The sequence below is a fragment of the Fusarium falciforme genome, chromosome 2, assembly GCF_026873545.1.
Source record: "Fusarium falciforme chromosome 2, complete sequence".
NCBI lineage: Eukaryota > Fungi > Ascomycota > Sordariomycetes > Hypocreales > Nectriaceae > Fusarium > Fusarium falciforme.
The window spans coordinates 672,123-695,697 of NC_070545.1; the positions used below are offsets into that span (position 1 = coordinate 672,123).

At 40.4% G+C, this 23,575-nt stretch overlaps 4 protein-coding genes across 4 annotated transcripts; 2 read left to right on the forward strand and 2 right to left on the reverse strand.

Moving 5' to 3' along the window:
• Positions 1 to 377: 377 nt before the first annotated feature.
• NCS54_00215000 (Hypothetical protein) lies at positions 378 to 1,757 on the forward strand (the record flags this gene model as incomplete). Its single annotated transcript, XM_053147755.1, has 2 exons — positions 378 to 490; positions 581 to 1,757. 2 exons carry the CDS (start codon positions 378 to 380, stop codon positions 1,755 to 1,757), a joined length of 1,290 nt encoding a protein of 429 aa, XP_053003730.1.
• A 1,267-nt stretch (positions 1,758 to 3,024) lies between these two features.
• On the reverse strand, positions 3,025 to 5,404 carry NCS54_00215100 (Zn(2)-C6 fungal-type domain-containing protein; the record flags this gene model as incomplete). Its single annotated transcript, XM_053147756.1, has 4 exons — positions 3,025 to 3,592; positions 3,662 to 4,309; positions 4,356 to 4,962; positions 5,020 to 5,404. The coding sequence occupies 4 exons, from the start codon at positions 5,402 to 5,404 to the stop codon at positions 3,025 to 3,027; spliced, it is 2,208 nt and encodes a 735-aa protein (XP_053003731.1).
• A 906-nt stretch (positions 5,405 to 6,310) lies between these two features.
• Positions 6,311 to 7,822, reverse strand: NCS54_00215200 (Hypothetical protein; the record flags this gene model as incomplete). Its single annotated transcript, XM_053147757.1, has 4 exons — positions 6,311 to 6,389; positions 6,440 to 7,297; positions 7,348 to 7,662; positions 7,719 to 7,822. 4 exons carry the CDS (start codon positions 7,820 to 7,822, stop codon positions 6,311 to 6,313), a joined length of 1,356 nt encoding a protein of 451 aa, XP_053003732.1.
• A 935-nt stretch (positions 7,823 to 8,757) lies between these two features.
• Positions 8,758 to 10,348, forward strand: NCS54_00215300 (MFS domain-containing protein; the record flags this gene model as incomplete). Its single annotated transcript, XM_053147758.1, has 4 exons — positions 8,758 to 8,932; positions 8,988 to 9,705; positions 9,755 to 9,997; positions 10,048 to 10,348. 4 exons carry the CDS (start codon positions 8,758 to 8,760, stop codon positions 10,346 to 10,348), a joined length of 1,437 nt encoding a protein of 478 aa, XP_053003733.1.
• Between the last annotated feature and the right edge of the window lie 13,227 nt (positions 10,349 to 23,575).

Below are 23,575 nucleotides of genomic sequence, written 5' to 3' on the forward strand. Positions count from 1 at the left end.
TTAAGAAATAGTTCGACCTTCTTTGCCGTTCCGGTGTCTCGTTTGTTTCTTGACCTCCATGGGAGCGAGCTGCCTTGTACTCTCTTGGCCGCATGCCTGGTACCGATCATTCTCACTCCGGATGAAAGTGCAAATAGAGCTTTAGGAGTATTCGCTCGGGCACCCACCCTCAGTCATCTGCAGGTCGAAAATAAACTGGCACCGGAGCGCGAGCCTGGTTTCTTCAAGGGGCTCGAAGGAGGTGGATGGCTCCTTCCGAGTTGCTGCCCGAAGGTTGAGAAGCTATTTCAACATCTCTTGCCTCTTTCCTTTGCACAAAAGCTTGCACCTCTTCATACCCTGCCTCACTGTCCCATCGCCATTCGACAGTCATCGCAATGTCGCTCCAGAGCCGGCGTACAGTTCTCTGCGTTCTCCTTGTTTGGGCCAACAGCATCGGTCTCGCCATCGCCGCAACATCAACCAAGCAGTTCAAGCACTGGTACCCACGGTATGATTCACTGTGTTCTTTGTTGAAGCCCGGCCCTTGATGGGACGCCAAAAAGACAGAAGATAGATAAATGACTGATTTAACGGATAGGTATGGATTCATATTCAGCAACATCACCAAGACCAACTGCAGCGCCGAATACAACAAGTACTTGACGGGTATCAAGAACCACTCCGAAATTGATTACATGGCCGGTGGCGGAATCTATACCGCTCTGACCCAGCCAGTCGTCGAATGCATCCTCAAGCATACGTCCGAGTTCCTCAAGGGCAGCATGACGGGCGCCCAGATCCTCCTCGGTGTCATGCCTACCATCGTCGCCCTCCTTGGTCCCTCCCACGACGAGATAGCCATGCTATCGAACGTGGGCAGAAGACCACTGTTGGCCGCAGGGATCGCTTTGGCATCCCCCTCGGCATACTTCAGCAGAGCCTTCGAGTACTCGGATCCGACCAAGATCCTCTACCACGAGAAGAATAGACTTGCGCAGTGGCGCCCAGCAAGCGCATGTCCACAGCTGCTGGTCTCGTTTCTTCAATACGTTGTTGTCTCTGCGGCCTGTTGGAATGTTGTGACCAACACGTTGCAAGTCAGCTTGTGGACCATCAACTCGTTCTCGTCAGACACCGACTTCATGCCGAACGTGTGGTTAGGGCTCGGCCTCTCCATCCACATCTTCAGCTGTATGGTCTTTCGCCTACGGCTTCGGGGATGGAGACTCAAGAAGCCAAACGACGGCGTGGACGTGGACCCCGTGGGCGTTGACCAAGAGAACAACAAAACGACAGTCCGCCAGAAAGCTTCTGGCGTACGCCGGGTCGCTCGTTCTTTCTTGATTTGGATCAAGAACATGGGGCCGAGAGCGGCAGATATCCTTACCCTGACGGAGTTCGTTCCGTGCGCGGCTGGCGGTTATGTAGTGCACATCTGGACTTTCAAAGAGACCAAGACCTTCCTGTTTCTAGCGTGGTGGCAATCGATCCTCACGATCCTGCACGTGGTTTTTGGCACGCTCGTGTTCGCAGGGATGCTTTTCGTGGGCCTTCAGGACGCCATGTCTATCGTGGGCAGATACATCATTCCCGTGGTCGTGTGCCGGGTCATTCTTATGTACGAATTGGCCGGTGTACGGGAAAGCTGGGCTACGCTGGATGGTGACCCGGTGCCCAGGTTCGGCAAAGACGAAGCGCCGCAACTTGGAGGGGCCGAAGGCGAGAAGAGGACTGAAGTGCCTAAGAATGGAGGGATTTCGGTATCGACGTGGTAGTTTCATTAAGAAGCTTACCTAACTCCTTATAAAAATATCATAAAATAATCCAAAGATTGGAGTGCTTTTATTTGTTCTTATTACATTCTATTCAATAACTTTAGGGGAGAATAATCTAATATGTTTGTCTGAATATTTCGTTTTGTCGTAACCCGTAGGCCTGGGTGACCTCTTACTAAGACCCTGCACCTAGACGAACCAACACAGCCACACCTCGATTCAGCAATAGCCAGATAAAGCAATGGCTTGCGCCCCGTTATTCTGTATCTACATTATATCAATTCTGTCTCCACCGTCCTCTCCTTTCTGCTCGCTGGGCTACTCGTGGAATGACTCTCTTGCTCATGCCTCAGCCTGCTGTGACACAATGCCAGCCACTGAGGCATGACCCTCGAGCCCAGAGAAACCCACCTCAGAACCTTGGTCACAGATCTGCATGATCAGAGCTTTGGTCATCATAATCGGCATCTCCCTGGCCAATATGCGGCGTAGCGTCTTACTATATTAACTCATCTTGATCGAGGTGTGTATCTTTGTCGATGCCGCATTAATGCTCAACTATCTCTCAAAGTCCATAAGCTCCGTCTAGCCATGTTAAATAGCTTCTTTACTTTCTTTAATCCCCCTACCTAGGGATCTTATCTTTCTTTAATTATTATGTTTCTTATTATCTTATACAGTCTATACATTATCGCCTCAGTGGATAATAAGCCCGTTCTCTTAAAGAGAAATAACACTACATACATCGACACTATCATCCTAGTCTAATCCTACCAGGTCCTTAAGATCAGAATTATCCGCTTCTTCTCAGCAGGCCCGGCAGTCAGATCCAGACCCAGATGCCAAGGTCAAGTGTGTGATAGATTTCGGTGTCATCTGCACAATTGAAAACTTGAGGGCGACACTTAAGCAGTTGGAAGGGCGGGCCATTCGACCATCTGTGCTCCAGCACGGGTAGTAAGGGCCGGCGATCTTGGGCTCTTGGATCAAGCGTGGGGAAGAGCTGGTCCGCGTTGCGCTCAACACTCAGGTTTTGTATATCTGGGTAACAATAGAATGCAATTTGATGTCAGTACATGGCAAACTTTCATGTGATGATCTTTGCTGGTTGTATCAGCCGCTACTCGTGTTCTCTTCTCGTAGAGGCGGATAGAAGACTTTGAGGTTCATCCCATGGACCTGGTTGAACAACTGACAATCTCTATATCACACAGCGTGAGCGAAGCTTGTGCACCTACTCAAGCATCCGGAGTAGAAACGCGTCGCACTAATGGAGCTTCTTCCAGTATAGAGCATCCACCTTGACAGTCCCAAACCGCAACAACGGCCACGACTGCACCCTCATTCGCAAAGTCCTTCGCCACGTAGCAAGGAGATTCTGGTCGAATGATGTCATGTGTGGCTCCCTCTGCTGTGAACACAACATGTAGCAGAAGAGTCCAGGATATGATAGACAGTGTCTCGTGTACGATGGCCAAAACGCGGACTGGTGGCCTGCATCGAGGCTGCGGATGAATTTGATGATGGTCTGCACAAGACCGCGAGAAGCTTGCAGCACGGTCCCTACAGACGGTTGGAGATGGTCTAGGTGGATGCTGCTATTGATAATGGGGCGCAGGAGAGCGCGGAGAACTAGGATGTGTGTTGTGTAGTAGGCAACATAGAGTGAGGCGTGGCTCTTGACCGAGTCGTCTGCCTCGGCGTCGTCTGCCGCGGGTTGTATGTGAAGAGACTCTGGGAGATTCTCCAGCCAGTCGAGTAGTTTCTGACGGGGGCCACGGGCCTGTTCGATCAGAGTGTCTAGTGTCTGTGGCCGAGAGACGGCACGCAGAGAGCTGCAGGCAATCCGTTTCGTCAGTCATCTTGATCCATCAAGTATCTACGGCATTCGTGAGAGTACTAACAAAAATCGTCGACATACGCTCATTGAGATACCTGTCAACGAGCACATGTGTATAAAGTAGTCGGGATCTTGATGGCCAGTATCGTCCAGAGGGCCAATATTTGCATCAATGGCAAAATCGTCAGGAGTCGGAGGCGAAACGTCCCAATCGTCGTCATGCAGCATCGATGATCTGCCATGAGTGATGGATCGCCAAGTATGCTCAACGACAACAGTCCACCATAGCCGCCTTCTCAGTCGAATCTCCCACGGCGGCAGGTTCCATCCCGTCGGGTCAACATTCAAGCCCAGCGCCTGCGCCATGGCAAGCATGGACGCTGCAAGCGACCAGAAAAACGGGCTCTCCACCACAGCTGTGTCGAAGGGCATGTGGTTGATGAGTAGGATGAAGATTTGAATGGTTGATAGTCTGGGGAAGTGTAGCTCTCTTTGAAGGCAAATGTACGAGATCTTCCAGAGAGCATCGATGCTTGGTTTTGAGTAAGCGCTACTAAGACAAAGCTTCTCGTCCCAGGCTGTAAAGGGCGAAGCCAATGCGTATATGCCTGCAAGAAGTCCAGTAGGTGCCTCTGCTACAAATGCTTCTATGTCTTGCAGTACCAGTGATCGGGAAAGGATGGGTAGAGACTCAAAGATGAATCGAAAGTATCTAGGCTGTGTGAGCATCATCAAAGTGGAGGGGATGAATGACATACAGTTTCACCAGGGCAACGCCTGCAGTTTTGTCGACGAGTTTCTCGAGATTCTCCCGATCATCATTCGTCGACATGCACTCGTCAATGACTCTGCGCGCTTCAATGGCCGTCTCAGTCTGGCTCTGTAGGAAGTGGAGCGGAGGGTATCCGGGTGCTTCGCTGGTCCTCGCTGAGAACCTGCGGTAGGTCACTCGGAAGAAATCGACTTCCTCCTGGTCATTGTACGGGAAGTGCTCGAGACCGAAAGGATCCGACTCATTCGAATACCCGATGATCTGGGTGAAGTGATCGGGCCTTTGGTCGAGAGAGAGTCTCTGCAAAGGTACGCTGGGACTCGCCGGCGTTTCTGTCGACATTCGATTCATGCCTTCCACGTTTTGCAGATCGTCCGCGGGGCTGTCACCCTCAAGAGGTCCGAGATCTGGCAACTGGCCGTCTGCAAGAAATTGAAAAGCCCCGTCACCTCTCTCGATACTTGGTAGGGCTGTGTGGTTCATCGAGAGGTCCCAGTCCATTCCTCCATGGTTTGACCATATAGCATCCGAGATGATTGTGTCGAGACGAGGCAGGTCCTCGCCTGCGACTTGGTCAGCTTGGACATGTCCACCTAAGCCCAAGTTAGTGGAGAGTAGCCAAGTGAGCCGGGTAAAGCATCATTTAGTACCCGTTATTCCCAGCATTTCCTGGTGTCTACTGTCATCAACCGGCTGCTCTGAAACTTGGATAGCGTCGGTAAAAGTCACAGACTCCCTTCCCGGGGGAGCCACCGGAGGAACCACCGGAGGCGTGCCCCCGCTCTGTGCTCGAGAAGCTCTATCGCGTTGCTTCTTCCCCGGATTGCCTACAAAAGTGCAGAGCCGCGATGTCCGTTCGCAGAGCTGGCATGGTTTCCCTGGCTCCGGGATGTTGCAGAGCACCTTGCGAGCGCGACACAGGTCGCATGGCCGTTGTGACTTGGAGCGGTATCGCCGCGAGCCGGCGACGGCACGAGCGTTGGGTTGTGGTTGTGACGGGGGCGTTGTATTGAGCTGGGTATCATATTGGTCCATCACTTAGTTAGAATATACAGGCGTTGATCCTTTCTTCAGACCCCCGCATAATCAAGCTTCCTTTGGATCGACATCGGACGGAGGATCAATTTGGCTTGCTCAGTCTGTGCACGTGATCATGGTCACATGACGTTCTCACTTGGCTGCATCTCGGCAAGACTCGGCTTTGAGTGAGATTATAACACCATGTCATCCATGACAGGATGGAAATGTTACCAAATCCCAGTCGGTATTAATATCAGCCGTCATTAATATCAGCAAGTATAACAGGAATCTCTACCACGGAAATCTTATCCACGGTCATCTTTCTTTATTATATATATAGAAAAATATTACAGGCGAACACATAATCCTGTCAAGTCTCTGCTTCTGTAGGGTAGGTAGTCTACTTGATCCGTAACGAACAGTAGTCCGGTATCTGTTCCGGCTTCTTGAGCTTATATAAACCTCAACCTCGAGATATGTTCAGTTATCTCAAGGAATATAGACCACTATTTTGCTAGAACTGCTGGTAAGCGGTTCCCAGCTCGGTTTAAGTCCTTGGCCGATCCATCCGACTGTCGTTGATGTGTCATGATGTGGAAACTAACTTTCTGAAACCGAACCTATGCTTGTCGACTACTAGGATTGATCTTTCGCTTTCCCAAGGGCAAAGTGTGCACTACGGACCAGTTTATACATCAAAGGCTGCGAACCGTGGCTCATTATCGCATTTCTATGCATCAAGCTATCTATCGGCTCAGTTGCCCCATCAAGGGCCGGGTTTCAACTATATCAAGGAACGCTTTCATGCATGAAGCATCTGCAGGTTTCAAAGATATGCAGCTCAGCGGCAATCACAAAATAGGAAGGCAATCTCATATATTTTAACACAAATAATCTTTTTCGTACAATACACAAACAAGTTTAATTAAAGTCTCCTCGTCTCGCCCGCACCTGATCATATCTCAAGACAGCCCCAAGAAGTACACTCGCGCCAAGAGCACTACATCAAAGTTAGCACAAGTTCATGTCAAGGCTTATCGACAAACTTACCAATCTTCTGCTGAGCAGTATTCCGTGGGGTTGTGGCTGATCCCTGAGCGAGTAGGCGTAAAGATCATGCTCGTAGGACATCGGACACTCGTGTAACAGCTGTCGTGGCCAGCTCCGCTAACCATGGGCTTGTACAGCTTCTCCCCTGATGGAAGTTGAGGTAGGGTCGAGCACACATCAGCAGCGCTCTCCTCAACGACAGAAATGCACTCCTTGCTGAACTGAACGGCAGGGCTGTCGACAAGCAGCTCCCACTCGACCTCACAACCCTTCTCGCTGTCGTCGCGTGAGATGCGGAGGAACTCGGCCTCGCACTCCTTGACCATTTGGGCTAGTGTGTCGTCCTTGACATGGCGCACGTCGAGGGTAAAGGTGACGGTGTGAGACATTGTGTTGACGGTTCCGGGGTCGGTGGTGAAGATTCCGGTGGTGGCAAGGCCGTCGAAGCGCTTGGCGATGGCGTTGGCGGCGACGAGCATCTTGGATGCGCAGAGGACGGGGTCCTTGCGGGCGTATAGGGGGGTTGTACCAGCGTGACTGTCCCTGCCCTTGACGGTGATGTTGAACCACTTGAAAGCCTGGACGCCATGGACAACGCCGATCTTGAGACCTTCGTCTTCTAGAATGGGTCCTTGCTCGATGTGGAGCTCAAAGTGCGCTGCGAATGGATTCGAGCGATACGATGCCGCGTGCTCGCCTGTGTATCCTATCCTGTCGAGCTCTTCCTTCATCGACTTGGGGTTGCCATCGGTGGCCAAGCTCAGGACCTCCTTCAGGTCCCATGCGGTCTGGAGGGGAATCACGTCGGCCCAGACACCTGATGAGACAGCCATCTTGGGGAATCGAGCACCCTCCTCACTACGAAGCTCATTAGTAAGTCGGTTTGGACAGGAACTAGTGAGACATACTTTGTCCAGTTGACCACGCCGACGGGTCCTTCAGTCTCCCATCCGTTGTCATTCAGAGTTCGGAGGACCTCGAGGCCAGACACTACGCCCAAGATTCCATCGTAACGGCCACCAGTAGGTTGAGTGTCCAAGTGAGAACCCATCATGATGGGCGGAACATCGTTGTTCTTGCCAGGCCGAATGGCAAATAGGTTGCCCATCTGGTCGTAAAAAGTCTTGCAGCCAAGAGACTTTGCGTAGGCCATGAACCAGTCCCTGACTTGCTTGTCCGAGTCGTCAAGGCTCAGTCGAGCCATGCCGGTCTCAGTAGAGGCCCTGACTTAGGTTAGCACTAGGTGAACGCAGGGGAGGGTAAGGGGAGCACAACTCACTTTCCCCATCTATGTGCAGCGCCAAATTGGCAACTCTCGTGCAGTGACTGGGCGAGACGGGCCTCGCTGACTTTGAAGGGAGGTAGATTGCTGAGTGAACCCATAGTGAAGATGTGTGTGATGACCCTTGTCTGGTTCTAAGTAGACTTTGGAATAGTAGACTCAGGGTGGTAAGGAGTCAAATGGTAGGAATGATAATGAGACAGGCCTAGTACTTCGTCCAGAAGATAGCATGTCTAAATAGAACCAGTCGGCATCCAACCGCGGCCGACGGACGGCGTCTCCAAAGCTTGATCAACCGCCGGCCGTAACTTAGATTGCTCGACCCCGACGGCGGAGGGAGGCGGGGGAGAAGTGGGTCCATATCGCCCGTCGGCCGTCGGCGGAGGTTAAGCCCACCCAAGGCCTCGGTAGCCGGGTCGGGTCATGGTCAAGTGAAGCGGCCATTGGAGATGCATAATAGTACATATTTCCTGGGGAAGGGCAAGGTAAATCTTGCGGGGTTACGGGCTATTACGTACAAGTTTGCAGGTTCCCCGGTGACGGACTCGGTTGCCGGTTCGAGGTGCATGATAATCGATCATTGGTGAGCATGAGAGAGATTGATTGTCCATCATCTCCCGTCGGCCATGTCTGTTCAACAAATCGACAAGACTGTATCGTCAACTGCCTCTATCTTTTTATCGGCCGTAAATTGTAATTTCCTACAGCAGAGACGGACCACTCTGATACGTAAATTAATCCAGCCAACGGACGATGACTGTGTTATCAGAGAGCCCCGCCCGTGTCCCGACTCAATCCCCAGGTTGCACTGAATCATGGGGAAGCTCCGCCGTCGGCTGATTACAGTAGTTGGAAACGGCCTAGATCTGCGCCCTGCGGTTAACCAGCCTAGGAATGGTGGGCCACAAGGATAGTACTCCGTCGTATTCCCACAATGCTTAAAGAGGCGATCGACTTCCGCTGCACAAACTCAAACTTGCCTCCTCATTACAGACACCGACAAGGATAGACATCCTTCTTTGCACTGTTCTTCAAAATGACAACCTCAGAGAAGGAGTTGGAGCTCCAGCTCCCTCGAGAAGATGGCAATGGCGAGACGATGGAGCTGAACAACGCCCAGGAGCAACGCGTTCTCTCCAAGTTTGACAGATTCGTCATGCCTCAGATGGCCATTCTTGTCCTCTTCGCCTACCTTGATCGAACAAACATTGGTAACTATCGCCCATCGGCCCGTTTAATGCACCAATGAACTGACTGGGTCACCAGGAAACGCCCGCGTCTTTGGCTTTGAGGAGGACACTGGAATGCACGGCACCCAGTTCAACGACGTCTCCATGTACTTTTACATCTCATATGTCATATTCGAAACGCCCTGGGTCGTCGCCGTCAAAAGATTCGGCCCAGGCCGCGTCCTCGCCATTGCCATCGTCAGCTGGAGCGCCATCACCATCGGAACCGGTTTCGTCCACAACTACGGCCAGGTCATTGCATGCCGCGTGCTCCTCGGTTTCTTTGAGGCCGGCCTCTTCCCAGCCCTCACCTTCACCATCTCCCAGATCTACCCGCCGGCGAATCAAGGCAAGCGTGTCGCGGTTCTCTATATCTCCATCGCCCTGTCTGGGGCGCTCGGTGGTTTGATTGCCTACGGAATTCAGTCTATGGGTGCACGCCATGGGCTATCGGCTTGGAGGTGGCTCTTCATCATTGAGGGAGCCATCTCACTACTCGTCGGCATCGCATGTTGGGTCAGCCTTCCTACTTCCCCGGAGACGGCATGGTTCCTCAAGCCTGAGGAAAAGTCGACCATGCTGGTCATCAAGGAGCGGAACCACCCCTTCAAGGAGACTCAAAAGTTCTCATGGAAGCAGGTCGTCATGGCACTCACTGATCCCATGGTCTATCTCTCATCTTGCGCTCTGTTCTGTTCATCCATCGCCCTCTTTGGCTTCGGTACTTTCCTTCCCACTCTACTGAAGGGCCTTGAGTCAGTGCTTGTTCCCATCCGCCCCATTCTCATGCTGACCAGATCATAGCTACACTTCCCTCCAGGCGAATTACCTCAGCATCCCCGTCTACGTCCTCGCCTCCATCTGCGTAGGTATCACGACCTTTGTCTCTGACAGACTTAACCGCCGAGCAATCTGCCTCATTCATTCTCCTCTTTTGGTCATCACGGGATACGCTATTGCCGTCGGAACTGGCCACAAGGGGGTGGGCTTCTTTGCCATGTTCCTTGTGGGCGCCGGTGTCTACTCTTTCAACACCGTGCTTGTCACGTACGTCATCTTCTCTCTACAACATGCTCTTGATGCTAACATTTCTGCAGATGGGTGTCCAACAACATCCAGCCTGACTACAAGCGATCTGTGGCAATCTCCATGCTCATCTCGATTGGAAACGCCTCTGGACTGGCCGCTTCCCAGATCTATCCCATCGACGACGCCCCACGATATGTCATGGGAAATGCCATTTCCCTCGGTGGAGAGGTCATTGCTCTGCTATGCATCGGACTTTTATATGCGCTCTTGAAATATCGCATGCGTCAGAAGGAGCGCATGTTGGCTGAGGGCCTGGAGAGCAATGGTATGGAGGATGATCGTGGTCTCGGGTTCAAGTATGTGTTCTAGATGCTATGAGATATGTAGACATCCCGCGATGCCCGACGCAAAGCATCAAGATACCGAAGCTTGCAATAAACGCGCCGATAAGAAGAATCACCAATGATTAGAAAGCGACCCATATCTTGTGTCAACGGGCTCTTATCGACCGATTTGTTGTCATATTCTTTCAGGGAAGTCCTGGTCATGAGTCCATGTCGGAAGCTCCATATACCCTACGTCTACGCCATTTTAGTCACGGCCTGGTCTGCCTTCCTGCCAGGGGGTTTGTTTCTAACAACCCCCCTACGTCCTGCTGTACGTGTACTCCGTGGGGGGTGGGCACCGTGGTCGATTCTGATTCTGCCAACGAAGCCAAGTATAAAGGCCCGGGCGATCCGTCTTCCACGAGCTCTTTGAGACTATTTCCATCACCAGTACTGCAGCAAACCATTATGTTGTATCTTTCCTTATCACTGCCTGAATCGAGCCCGCTCTGTGCTCGATCAAGGGCCGGGCTTCAACTATGATAAAGAACACATTGTCAACTCTCTGGCCAACTTCCTCTCATCTGGAGCAATAAAGGGTGACCCAACTCTTGAAGATACTCTCAACTATACGCCGCCACAGCATCGTAGGCATTGGATTTTCGAATGGAAAGATGAAATGCTTGAAACCCCAATTTTCCCTAAATGGGGTGCGGATGGACCTAAGCCTATTGCTCAAAGCTCTTCAAATTAGAGCCACCAAGCGTCAAGATGGGCGGTCAGGGCGGGGTTTGTTGATTGGGCACAGATAAATCGGTTTGGCAGAACGTATCAATGGAGGAACTAATTGATTCCACTTGTCGATCGGATTGTCATACAACATCATTAAGGATGGCTCGCTGTGAGCTCATTGACCTCTTGTTGTATTTTATGAATTAAATGTGAGTGCCTTGAGGAAGGCACATGAGCACCAGACACGGAAGCATCGTGACTCATACGAAACATGAAGGTTGATTCCTCATAAGAGTAATACAATAGCTCTGACATATGTAGATGCGATGATCTGGTTTACAAGGTGAGAAGTAAATGAATAAAATATATACCTGCAAAAGTCGAATAGAATACGCTCCATGTAAGAAAAGACGAACTATATAGGGCAGGCGTTGAGTAGTTCTGCATCCGACATGCCTGTGTCCCCAACCCTCTCACCATCAGGGCAATACGTTCCACTCTCCGTAATCACAATATCGGCAGAATCTGCGTCTTTCCTATCGTCTTCATCCTCTTCGTCTATGTCAAAGCAGTTCGAGCAAGCATCAGTAGCCTGGCTTTCCCTGTAGCGGCCGAATACGGGATACGAGTAGGCGTCGCCGTTCTCGAAATGCTGCGTGAGCTGTTGAAGAAAGAGTCAGCTTTTGCCGTTTCCGCACGGATTCTAAGCGTGAGGGAAGGAAATATACTCACAGCCGCCTCGTATTCAATGTCCATCTTGCTTTGGACGGCAACCACCTGACAGAAAGCCCTTCCGCCTGCTTTGACCTTGGTCATCAGAGTATATCTGCTTTGAACCTGCAGCAATCCAGTCAGTGTCCGATCGTGGAGTCGCAAGATGCAAGGCAATGGACTTACTCTCTTGAATTCGCTGGTTTCTCCTCCGTCAACTGTCCTTCTATTTTGCTTTCCGACGTATTTTGCCGTGACTTCTATCTTTTTCTTGTTTTGGGCAACCGCCACTTCAGGAATGCCAGCTTCCCAAGAATATTCGGCTCCGATCGTGGCCCCGACTTCGCCGCAGTCTTCATGTCCCTTCTCTTTGGCCCAGGTGACTTTGGTGCCGGTCTCGACTGTGAGGAACAGGTCGACGGCCATGTCGACAGGTTCCTCGTCGCGGTTGTTGAACAGGACGTGCGACGCTTCAATAACCTCCATCTGACGACCACTGCGGAAGAAAAACTGTCAGCACCTTTCTTCACCTACACTATCGACGGGGGATTGCTTACTCGAACGGACGTGCGTTCAGTTCTTGCCAAGTAGGGCTGAACTTGGCGTCGCGCAGGGTCACCTTGACTGGCTTTGATTTGGAGAACAGCGGCGTCAGCGAGTCAATTATATCTCCAGCCCTGAGACGAAAGCCCAGAAGCATGCCATCGCACTTCTCGCCACGGGGGACATCGACCTCGGGCGGAGGACCACCAGGCCAGTAGGCACCAGCGTCCAGGCTGCATTTGCCACTGCCGCATGTGTCGGACAACTCGAGCACCATCCGGCCTACACCATTCTTGAAGCCGCCCGCGTAGAGGGAGAACTTGTCAAACGAGTCATGCCAAGGGTCCAACTTCACCGTGCCATAGCAATGGTCCTTATCAGCGGCAGGCTTCTTGCCTGCCGTGACCTGTGTGCCGTCATTGTAGACCATGCGGATCCAGCGAAGGGAGCCCTCGCTCGCCCAGGCCTCGATCTCGCGAGGGAACACGCCCTGGTTCCATTTGGCGAAGCACATGTCCTCGCCTCCGTCGCTTTCTCCCACCTTGATGGGCAACTGCATCCACTTCTGGGGTAAACCGCAGTTTTCGCCGGGGTTGGGAGGCGTGTTCGATTCTTCACCTCCGCCTCCGCCGGACGGCGCTTCCGGGGGCATGATGAGGTCCGGCTTCTTGATATCGGTGCTGTCATCGCCAGACCTGTTGCTGTCGCAGACATTGTATGCCGAGACAGCTGTGTTGGGAAAAGTACCTTGGATACTATGCAGATCGGCTCTTCCGTCGCCGTTGAGATCCGGAAAGTACTGGCATGAGCCAGCATAGCTGCCGCCATAGACCGGGAACGGTCCTCCCCTCTCCTGAATCTCCCACCAGTATCGCGAACCGGCGATGTCTCTGCGACCCATGTTGTAGTAGACGAAGGCGTCACCCGAGAACTTCTCGACCCAGATGGCATCATCCCGGCCATCACCATCAACGTCGGCAAAGCGCATGTTGGCCCGGTCGTGTTTCTTGGAGCCGAAGAACTGGTCAATGTATGTCCAAGCACCCTTGGCGTCCTGTGTCTAACCCCATATCTCTTTGAGTGCGCGAAGGCTCCCAACGCGTACCGGACAGGGGTTTGATCCAATCAAAATGGAGCTTACGAGAGGTACTTCTTTTCCTACCTAAATTCTATGGTGATATAAGTTAAAGCAGTACGATGAGTTACATAGTGCAACATTGCAAAGCTCATAGCCGTACCTTAATTTAGGCACCTTCCTTTTCCCCCTGTTCTCGTCAATCTCCCCTAACGCCTTCTCTTTTGCTTGTGACCTCATAATACCATAGTGATGGCCCTGATAGGCGTGATAGGCAGAGCGCTTGGTGCGGCCTTGATAGCTGAGCTTATGGCTTGGGTGATTGAGGTCTTCGTTGCCGGCCCTATATCTCTTCCTTCTATGAAAATCAGGACTGAAGGTCGCGATGAGGGTATCTATAAGGCAGCCTCGCTATGCCTCTTGCGATTTGTATTTCTTCTAACTTGGGCTACCGTGAAGTTGAAGAAGATAGCTATTGATAAGGGTAATATTAAATAAGAAGGTCTAGGCTAGAGCCTGCTAAGGGCCCCGACGAACGCGGTAATCATAGCCTAGCGATGCCCTCAATTAGTCTCCTTAGTCCATATAATTTATTTTGTTATTATTATTACGGCTTGGTTCCCCGTAATAGCGCTATAAGCCTCTATAGGCAGCTGAAGCACTACTATGATTGCTACAATAGCGATTATAGCCCAATCTTTTGCCCTGTGGCGTAACGGCTAAGGTGCACCGTTACTATCACGGCCCAGTACCAGACCAGGCGGTCTAGCTAGGCAGAAAACCACCACGTGATAAGACGCTGTAGAAGTAAGTAGGACCCACCATAATACGAGTAAGCACTTATACGTCGCGCTTACCCGCGATGGCATAAGGGCAATAAATAAATAAGCACTATAGGTTTTACCCCGGTAAGCACTCTAAGTATATAGAATATATTTACTATACTTCCCTATATAATAGCTACCTTAGTTATTAATATAACTTAGTTATACTTAATACCCTTAAGTATATTACTAGATATAACTTATACTTATTATTACTTAGACTATACCTAGTACTCCTTGCTAATATAAACCTAGTATAATTAGTTTATCTCTTAGGAAATATATAATTATTATATATTAATAGCTCTTATTTAGTAGTATATTATATACTCTAAGTAATACTATTATTATAGCACCTAATATTAGATCTCCTTTTATCCCTCGCAGTAAATTGCCTATTACCCCTTAGTAAGGGTAGCCCGCGACTAAGCCAAAGGAACCTAATGTCCTAATAGATATAGATAATAATAATAAAGAATATATTATCTTAGCCTCGTATAAATATAAGGTCTATAAACTTAGGAATAAATATAACTACTTAATTACTTAGTATAATAACCTCTTAGATAATATATAAAATAATACTAAGATTACTTAGAAATAACTTATAAGTATAAAGGCATTTATAAATAATATATAAGAATATTTCTGCTAAGCTATAAAATAGTAATAATAATAATATTAATAAATAATTAATAAATAATAGAATTAGATTAATTAACTTACTATGCTCTAGGCTTAGTAAAATAACCTAGTATAATAGCAGGTTTATAATCTTAATAACCTAATATTTAAGTATAATACTATTAATATTACTTATAAAGATATTAGCGAAATTATTAAGCCTAAGGACCTAGAGCTATTTAATAGATAAGCTATTTATATTAAGATATTCCTTATATCCCTTAGGGTATATTAATAGTATTTCCCTACTAAGATAGCTAATACTAAGAGTAAGGTCTTATATGCTAGTAAATATCTTATAAGTAATATACTTATTTAGTTTAAGCCTAAGCTATATAACTTTCTTAGGAATAAACCTACTAAAGAAATATAACTCTTTTTTATTAAATATAAAAACTTTAAAGATATAATTAAATAAAACTTTAAAATTATTAATAAGGAATAATAGGCTATATAGAAACTTAAGAACCTATAATAAATAAAGGCCACTTTAACCTATATAGCTAAGTTTATATAAATTACCTTATTTCTTAATTAAGAAATAAATACCCTTTAAATTATATTTTATAAAGGACTTAAAGATAAAATTAAGGATAAACTCTATAAAATAAAAAAACCTAATAACCTCTAGGACTATATTAATATAGCTATTAAGATTAATAATTAATAGTTTAAATAATATATAGAGAAATCTAATAAGGAATAAATTTAGGGCAATAAGAATAATATTAATTAGTCCTAAAAGCAAAAATAAGCTAAGAGTAATACTTCTTATAAGACCTATATAGGACTTATAAAACTTAGAGTAGCCTAAAAGGATAATAAAGATATTAAATATTATTATTACTATAAGAAGGGCTATAAGGCTAATAAATATTAAAAGAAATAGTAAGATATAAAGAAAGGACGCTACTAACTAAAGCCATAATAGCCCTTCCTAAAAGGTAAGAAATAAGTAAGATTTACCTAAGTAAATACTAAGCCCTAGATAGCTATTTATATTACTAAGATACTTAGAATAATATAAATAGGATATAATTATACTAGCGCATAATAAGGAGAAATTATTATGCCCTATTAAGCTACCTATTTAATAAAGGAAGAAACTATTAATAACTATATAATTAATAATATCACAAAGGAATAGCTCTATAAACTAATTAAGCCCTAAAAGACTAACTAATCGCACCTTATTAACCTAGGTATATAAAACCCTCTATTAGAATTAAATAATAAGAAAAAAGATCTAAATAGCTTCTTATAATAATAAACTATCGCTATGACTAAATATATAAAACCCTAGATAAAAGAACTTATAGTATTAGCTTTAGCCTAGTAACTACTATTAGTAGCTAATAAATAAGCTAACTTTTAGGAAGCTACTATAAAAGGCTTTAATTATAAGAAATAAATTATAGGATATAATAAATAAACCCATATACCCGCTATAGTCTACCACAGAGACTACTAATAGGATAACCCCGCATAATATAACTATACCCTATGCCCTTAATATTAACCTAAAGTATCCTAAGAATATAATAAGATTTATAAATAATAAAAGGCAGATTAATATAATAAGCTATTATATAATAATTAGGTTACTAAGATAAGTAATAGTAATATTAACTAAACTAAGTTTAAGTATAATGCTTAGAAATTATAAAAAGAATTACGCTAAGGATACTTTAAGAAGCCCTAAAAGAGTAATAAAAAACTATAAAAAGAGGAAAACTACCCTTAATTATATAATAAAAATAATAATAGGTATTAAAATAGCCTAAGGAAAAGATATATCTAGACTATATAGGAATATATAAAAATAGTAAATAAGTAAGAAATCTATATTTAAGCCTATTATAGGGAACTAGCTAAAAACCCTTAATACCTAAAAGCATCTTTTAACCTATAGGATAATATAAAAATATACCTAATATACTAGGAGTATATTAATATCTCTTAGATATTATATTAATACTATTAATATAAGACCCACTAAGAGAAGAAATAGGAATAAGACTACTTCCCCGTCTTACTACTATATTAGCTAAATAATAAACCTTACCTATAATATAAAACAAAGGGATATAAGGTAATATATTAATATAAATTTATTAGCATTATAAATATATAATATTCCTTAAAACTCTATTATGCTATCTAGAAAAAGAAATAAATTACCTATAAAATTAAAGACTAGTAAAAGACAATTAGCTAGGAAGATAAAAAAGACCTAAGAGCTAAATAAAAACAGTAATACTAAGACTAACTATATAGCTAAGATAATATATATAACTATAAAGCCTATATAAATAATAAATATAAGTCTAATTATTTTAGCTATATAATATTAAAAAACTAGATAGCCTATTTAACATAGGGCAATAAATAAATAAATAGGGGAATATATTACCCTAGAAGGCCTTATACTCTATGAATAGGGCATATAAGTAATACTACCTAGAATTAAAAATATAAGTCAAGGGAGAATAATTAAATACTTTAGTAGATAATAGAGCTAAATAGAACTACTTTAACCTAATAATAGTAAATAAGCTTAAGCTACTATAAAAATATAAATAAATACCTTACTTAGTTATTAACCTAAAAAGAACCCCTTTTAATTATAATAATAATATTATTAATAATAAGATTAATTACCTTAAAGTTTTTATTAAAAGAAAAAACTAAGAGATATTATTTAATATTATATTAAATAAGTAATATAATCTTATACTTAGGTACCTATAGTTATATTAATTTAACCTATATTTTAATTAAAAAACTAGCTAAGTACTCTCTTTTAATAATAAGATGCCCTCTATATTAGATAATAACTTAGATATAAGATCTTAAACTTTTACTAGAGATACTAGAGAAGTTAGAAAGAGATAAATATAAGATACCTCTCTACTTAAAGGGACATAATATAAATACTATAATAAATAGAAATAATAAAACTAATAAATAATTATATATATTATATAATAATTCTATAGATTAAAAGAAAACCTTAAATAAGCTAAGAAGATACTAGAAAAAGAATAACTTAAGAATATTTTATTATAGTATTATATCTATAAGAAACTCTTTATAAAAAAACTTAAAATAGGTTTACCTAAATATATATATTATAACCTTAAAATTAAGTTTATTAATAAGAAGTAACCTAACTTTAATAAACTTTATTTACTTAATAAAGCGTAACTATTAATATTAAAGAAATATATTAAAGATATATTATAGAAAAGATATATTAAGGAAAGTAAGTTATTTATTAGATACCTTATTATATTTATCCTAAAAAAGAATAAAAAGCTCTAACTCTATATCGACTTTAGAATACTTAATACTATTATAATTAGAGATTATATATTACTGCCCCTTATTAGCGAGTTAAAGGATTAACTTTTTAGGATAAAGTACTTTATAGTACTTAACCTTAAAGGAGCCTATAATCTTATCTAGATTAAAGAAAGATATAAATAAAAAACTACTTTTTATACTAAGTATAGACTATTTAAGTACTTAGTTATACCTTTTAGACTTATTAATATACTTATTATATTTTAATAAATAATTAATAATATATTATAAGAATATCTAAATATATTTATTATATATTACCTAGATAATATCTTTATTTTCTCTAAAATAAAAAAAAAAAATATAAAATATATCTATAAGGTATTATAAATACTATAAGACGCTAAGTTACTAATAAAACCTAAGAAAAATAAATTCTATGCCTTAGAAATAAAATTCCTTAGATATATTATCTTATATAATAAGATATATATAGACCCTAAGAAGGTCTTAGTAATTAGGGATTAAAAAGAACTAATAAATATTAAGGAAATATAAGCCTTTCTTAGCTTTACTAATTACTACTATAGGTTCCTTTAATAATTTAAGAAGATCGCTATATTACTAATTAATCTTATAAAGAAAAATAAAATATTTATATTTAGGGATAAGATAAAAAAAGCCTTTAGTATAATTAAAGAACTTATCCTAAGCGAACTAATACTTAAGATATTTAACTTATCTTAATAAATTAAACTTAAAATAAATACCTTAGACTTTATATTAGGCGCCTAAATTAAATAATAAGATAATAAAGGACTTTTATACCTTATTATATTTTATTCTTATAAGTTATATAAAGTAAAACTTAATTATTTTATCTATAATAAAGAATTCCTTATAATAATTAATGCCTTTAAGGAATTTTAATATTATTTCCTTAGAAGTAAATATTAAATTAAGGTATATATAAATTATAAAAATATTATTTGCTTTATAAAGACCTAAGAACTTAATAAATAATAATTATAATATATTAAATATCTTTTAGAATTTAATTATATTATTATCTATATTAAAGAAATAAAAAATAATAAGGTAAATACTATTAGCTAATAACCTAACCTAGATACTAGAAAGATTAAAGTAAAAAAATAGCTCTTATAATTTATATAAGAAAAATACCTAAAGTAATAAACTATTACTTATACTAAGTAATAAATATTATTATATTACCTAATAGGTAAATAAAAAAATAAGATTATTATTAATATTACCCCTAGAGAACTTAGGAGACTTATAATTAGATAAGCGGACTAAGTAGGAAGCTAATAAGGAATAATTATATACTAGAAATGCATTTTTGTATCTTAGAAATATATAGAAGAATTTATTAAATACTACTATTAGATAGTAAAATATAATAAAAAACTCATAGATAGAGATTTCTAAGAAATAATATATTAATATTTTTATTAAGAAAACCTTAGTATAAGACCTAAAAGCTACCTTAACTATAAAATATACTATAATAATATATAGCTAGGAGATAAGGACCTCCTAAAATTATATAAATATAACCAAGCTATAAGGATATTTTATATTACTATTAAAAGTACCTATATAATAAAATAAAGTAATTTACTCTTAAAGTAAATCTAAGAATATAATATATAACTCTTAGATAATAAGAAAACTAATAAATAATAAGTCCTAGATAAACTATGCTATAAACTTATACGCGAAATATATAATTACCTGCTATATAGATATTAAGGAATTAATAAAACCCTAGAATAAATTAAAATAATATTTATTTTCCTTAATATAAAGAAAATAATTATAATAATTATTAAATAATATAACCTCTATATAAAAACTAAGGCATAATGCTATAAACCTTATAGTAAGTTATAATTACTCCTAATTATATAATAACTATAGGACTTAATTACTATAGATTTTATTATTAAACTACCCCTATTAAAAGAACTAATTACTAAAAACTTCTATAATAGTATTCTTATTATTATAGATAGACTTATAAAATTTTCTTATTTTATACCTTATAGAGAAGTAATAATAGCTAAAGAATTTACTTATTTTTTTTATTTTTATATTACTAAAATATATAATATATTACTTAAGATTATTATAGATTAAGGATTATTATTTACTTTAAAATTCTAGTAAAGCCTTATAGGATACTTAGGAATTAATTATAAACTCTTTATTATATACTATAAGAAAATAAATAAATAAACTAAATATATAAACTAAATATTAAAATAATACCTTTAATACTATATTAACTATAAATAGACTAACTAAGTTAAGAAGCTACTAACTATATAGCTAGCCTATAATATAGCTATAAATAAAAGCATAAAGATTATACCTATATATACTAATTTTAGATTTACCCTAGACGCCTACTAATAAATAAGAGATATAATTATTAACCCTAAAGTAATCCTTACTAATAACTAATTATATAACCTATATAAAGAAATAAAAATAAAACTTAAATTTATTAAAAATAAAATAATAAATTATACTAATAAGAAAAGAATTAAGGGATTAATCTTCTTAGAGGGAGATATAGTCTATTTTATAATAAAAAATATTAAAATAAAATAATAAAATAAAAAACTTAACTATAAATATATTAGACCTTATAAAATTAAGCGGAAAATCTTAGAAAATAACTATAAACTAGACTTATTACTAAAAGTTAAGCTCTACTTAATTATTTATATTTTATTACTTAAATTAGTAAAAAACACTATTTAAGTTAAAACTAGTAATAAGCCTAAAATAAAAGTTAATAAACTAGAGGAATATATTATAAAAAGTATCCTCGATATAAATAAAATTAATAGTAAAATAATATATTTTATTAAATAGAAAAACTATCTAAACTTTAAAAATATATAGGAACTATTAGAATACCTTATTAATATATAATATCTCCTAAAAGACTTTTACTAGTAACTTTAAAAAAAGGCAAAGAAAAATTCCTAAGACTTAGGGAACCCTAGTTAATAAGATCTATATATACTAAGGACTATATATCTAAGATAGCCTTAGACTCTACTACTTCTAGCTTATCTAGATTATCTATTAACTCGAGGTTGCAATAAGTTATTTCTATCTCTTTTGAAATTAAAGAATAATACTATATATATAATTAAGATAAATAAGCTAAAGACTCCTCTAGCTCTTATTAATAAACTACTAACTCTTTCTATGCTTACGCTAAGGATATATAGCGGGCTTATAGAAGCTCCTTTGCTATAAGCTCCTTAGCATTAATCTACTTTGCCTTAGAAATAATTCTTAATACTAGAAATAAGTTAATTATAAGTACTTATACTATAATTATAAGAAGGTACTCACGGGAATATAGAGGAACCCCTATTATATTATAAAAATGACCTAAGCGGGTATATAACCTATATTTCTTTTTACTATTAATTATCTTATAGATAGCCCTATAGGCTTAATAGTAAGTATATAGTATTATAATAAAACTAGTATATTTAATAAATTCTATAGAAATATAGTAATAATAGGTAAAATTAGCAGGTTTAGAATTATTAGATTTTTTTTATTTTTTAGAAATATAGCTAGATATTATATTAATATATATTAGTAAGAGATTAAAAAAGTAGAATATAAAACCAACTAGGTTAGGGAATAATAGCTATTTATGCAGCCTTAAGGATAAGACTAATAGAGGGGAGACCTCGTGTTATAGCCTAGTATTAGACTAGGCGGTCTAGCTAGGTAGAAAACCACTATATAATAAGACGCTATAGAAGTAAGTAGGACCTATTATAATATAAGTAAGTATTTATATATTATGCTTACCCGTAATAGCATAAGGGCAATAAGCAAATAAGTATTATAGGTTTTACCCCGGTGAGTACTCTAAGTATATAGAATATACTTATTATACTTCCCTATATAGTAATTACCTTAGCTATTAATATAACTTAGTTATACTTAATACCCTTAAGTATATTACTAGATATAACTTATATCTACTATTACTTAGATTATGCCTAGTACTCCCTACTAATATAAACCTAGTATGACTAGTTTATCCCTTAGGAAACACATGATCGTCACAGTTATAATTATAAGTAGTAGTAATAAAAGGAATCTTAAATTACTTTATAGCTTCCTTACTAAAAAAATGCTATATTAGCTATGCCTAGGCTTTTATTATATTTAGTCTCTTCCTCTTTTGGTTAATGCGTTTATTACCCTTAAATATAGAAGTTAAGAAGAGCACGAGGGTATTATTCTTTTATGTGATTTAGTTAACCTACTAAGCTAAGGGATAAATTAATAAGAGAAATATAGCTAAATCTATTTAAATTTCTTGCCTTATGATTAATTATTAGGGCTATTTAAAGCTCGCTAAACTGAAAAAGGTTATAGCTAGTAGTATTATTAACTTTAAGCTATATGAAGGGCTTAAAGATACCATAGTTGCGGCAGGTTATGCCTATGGCCCTGTAACTTAGCTATTGAAGATATATAAAGAGATTTACTAATAAGAAGAGGTTATTAATAAAGACATGATATCTAGCTTTTAGTAACTTATTAACTAAGTGTAACGGTGCACCTTAGCCGTCACGCCACAGGGCAAAAGATTGGGCTATAATCGCTATTGTAGCAATCATAGTGGTGCTTCAGCTGCCTATAGAGGCTTATAGCGCTATTACGGGAAACCAAGCCGTAACACTAAGGTAATAACTATGCTTTAAGTTAGATTAAGAGGCATATATAGGTCCTTTTATCTTTAAATATATAGTTAATAAGAAAATTAACTCTTCTTTCTTAGCTGCCAGCGCGGCTTCTTAGGGAGACCAATAGGTTTATATCTCTTCTTCGGCTAGTACTAAATCTACCGTAAGAAGAAGCCCTTCTAGGCCATAACCTAGGTCTTAAAGCCGAGGGGCATGGGTTTATTTAGGACCTTTATTATCTCGTATGACCTCCCTATGAAGCGGGTTATATACTTATCCATAGCGATATTTATGCCCGGGCTCTATAGCTCAAGAGACGCTGCTTATAGGTACTTAGACTAGTTATCTATAGCCTTAAAGACCTTTAGAAGGCCTATATTAGCGAGGTTAAATAGGTTAAAGACTCATAGGTGCCGTTAAAGAAGCTAGAACCTATTAAATATTATATATTAAATAATCAAGTAGTTAGGGCCTTAATGCCCCCGATAAGAAGTCTCCTAATAGGCGCGGAGCCTTGGTTCCTTATGAATTCCTATATAAATTAGGATAGTAAGCTATATGTATACCTCGGCGATAGAGGTATTATGCCAGCCTCTAAGCCGGGCTGCTGGGCGTAACTAATGGTCTCGGAGTAG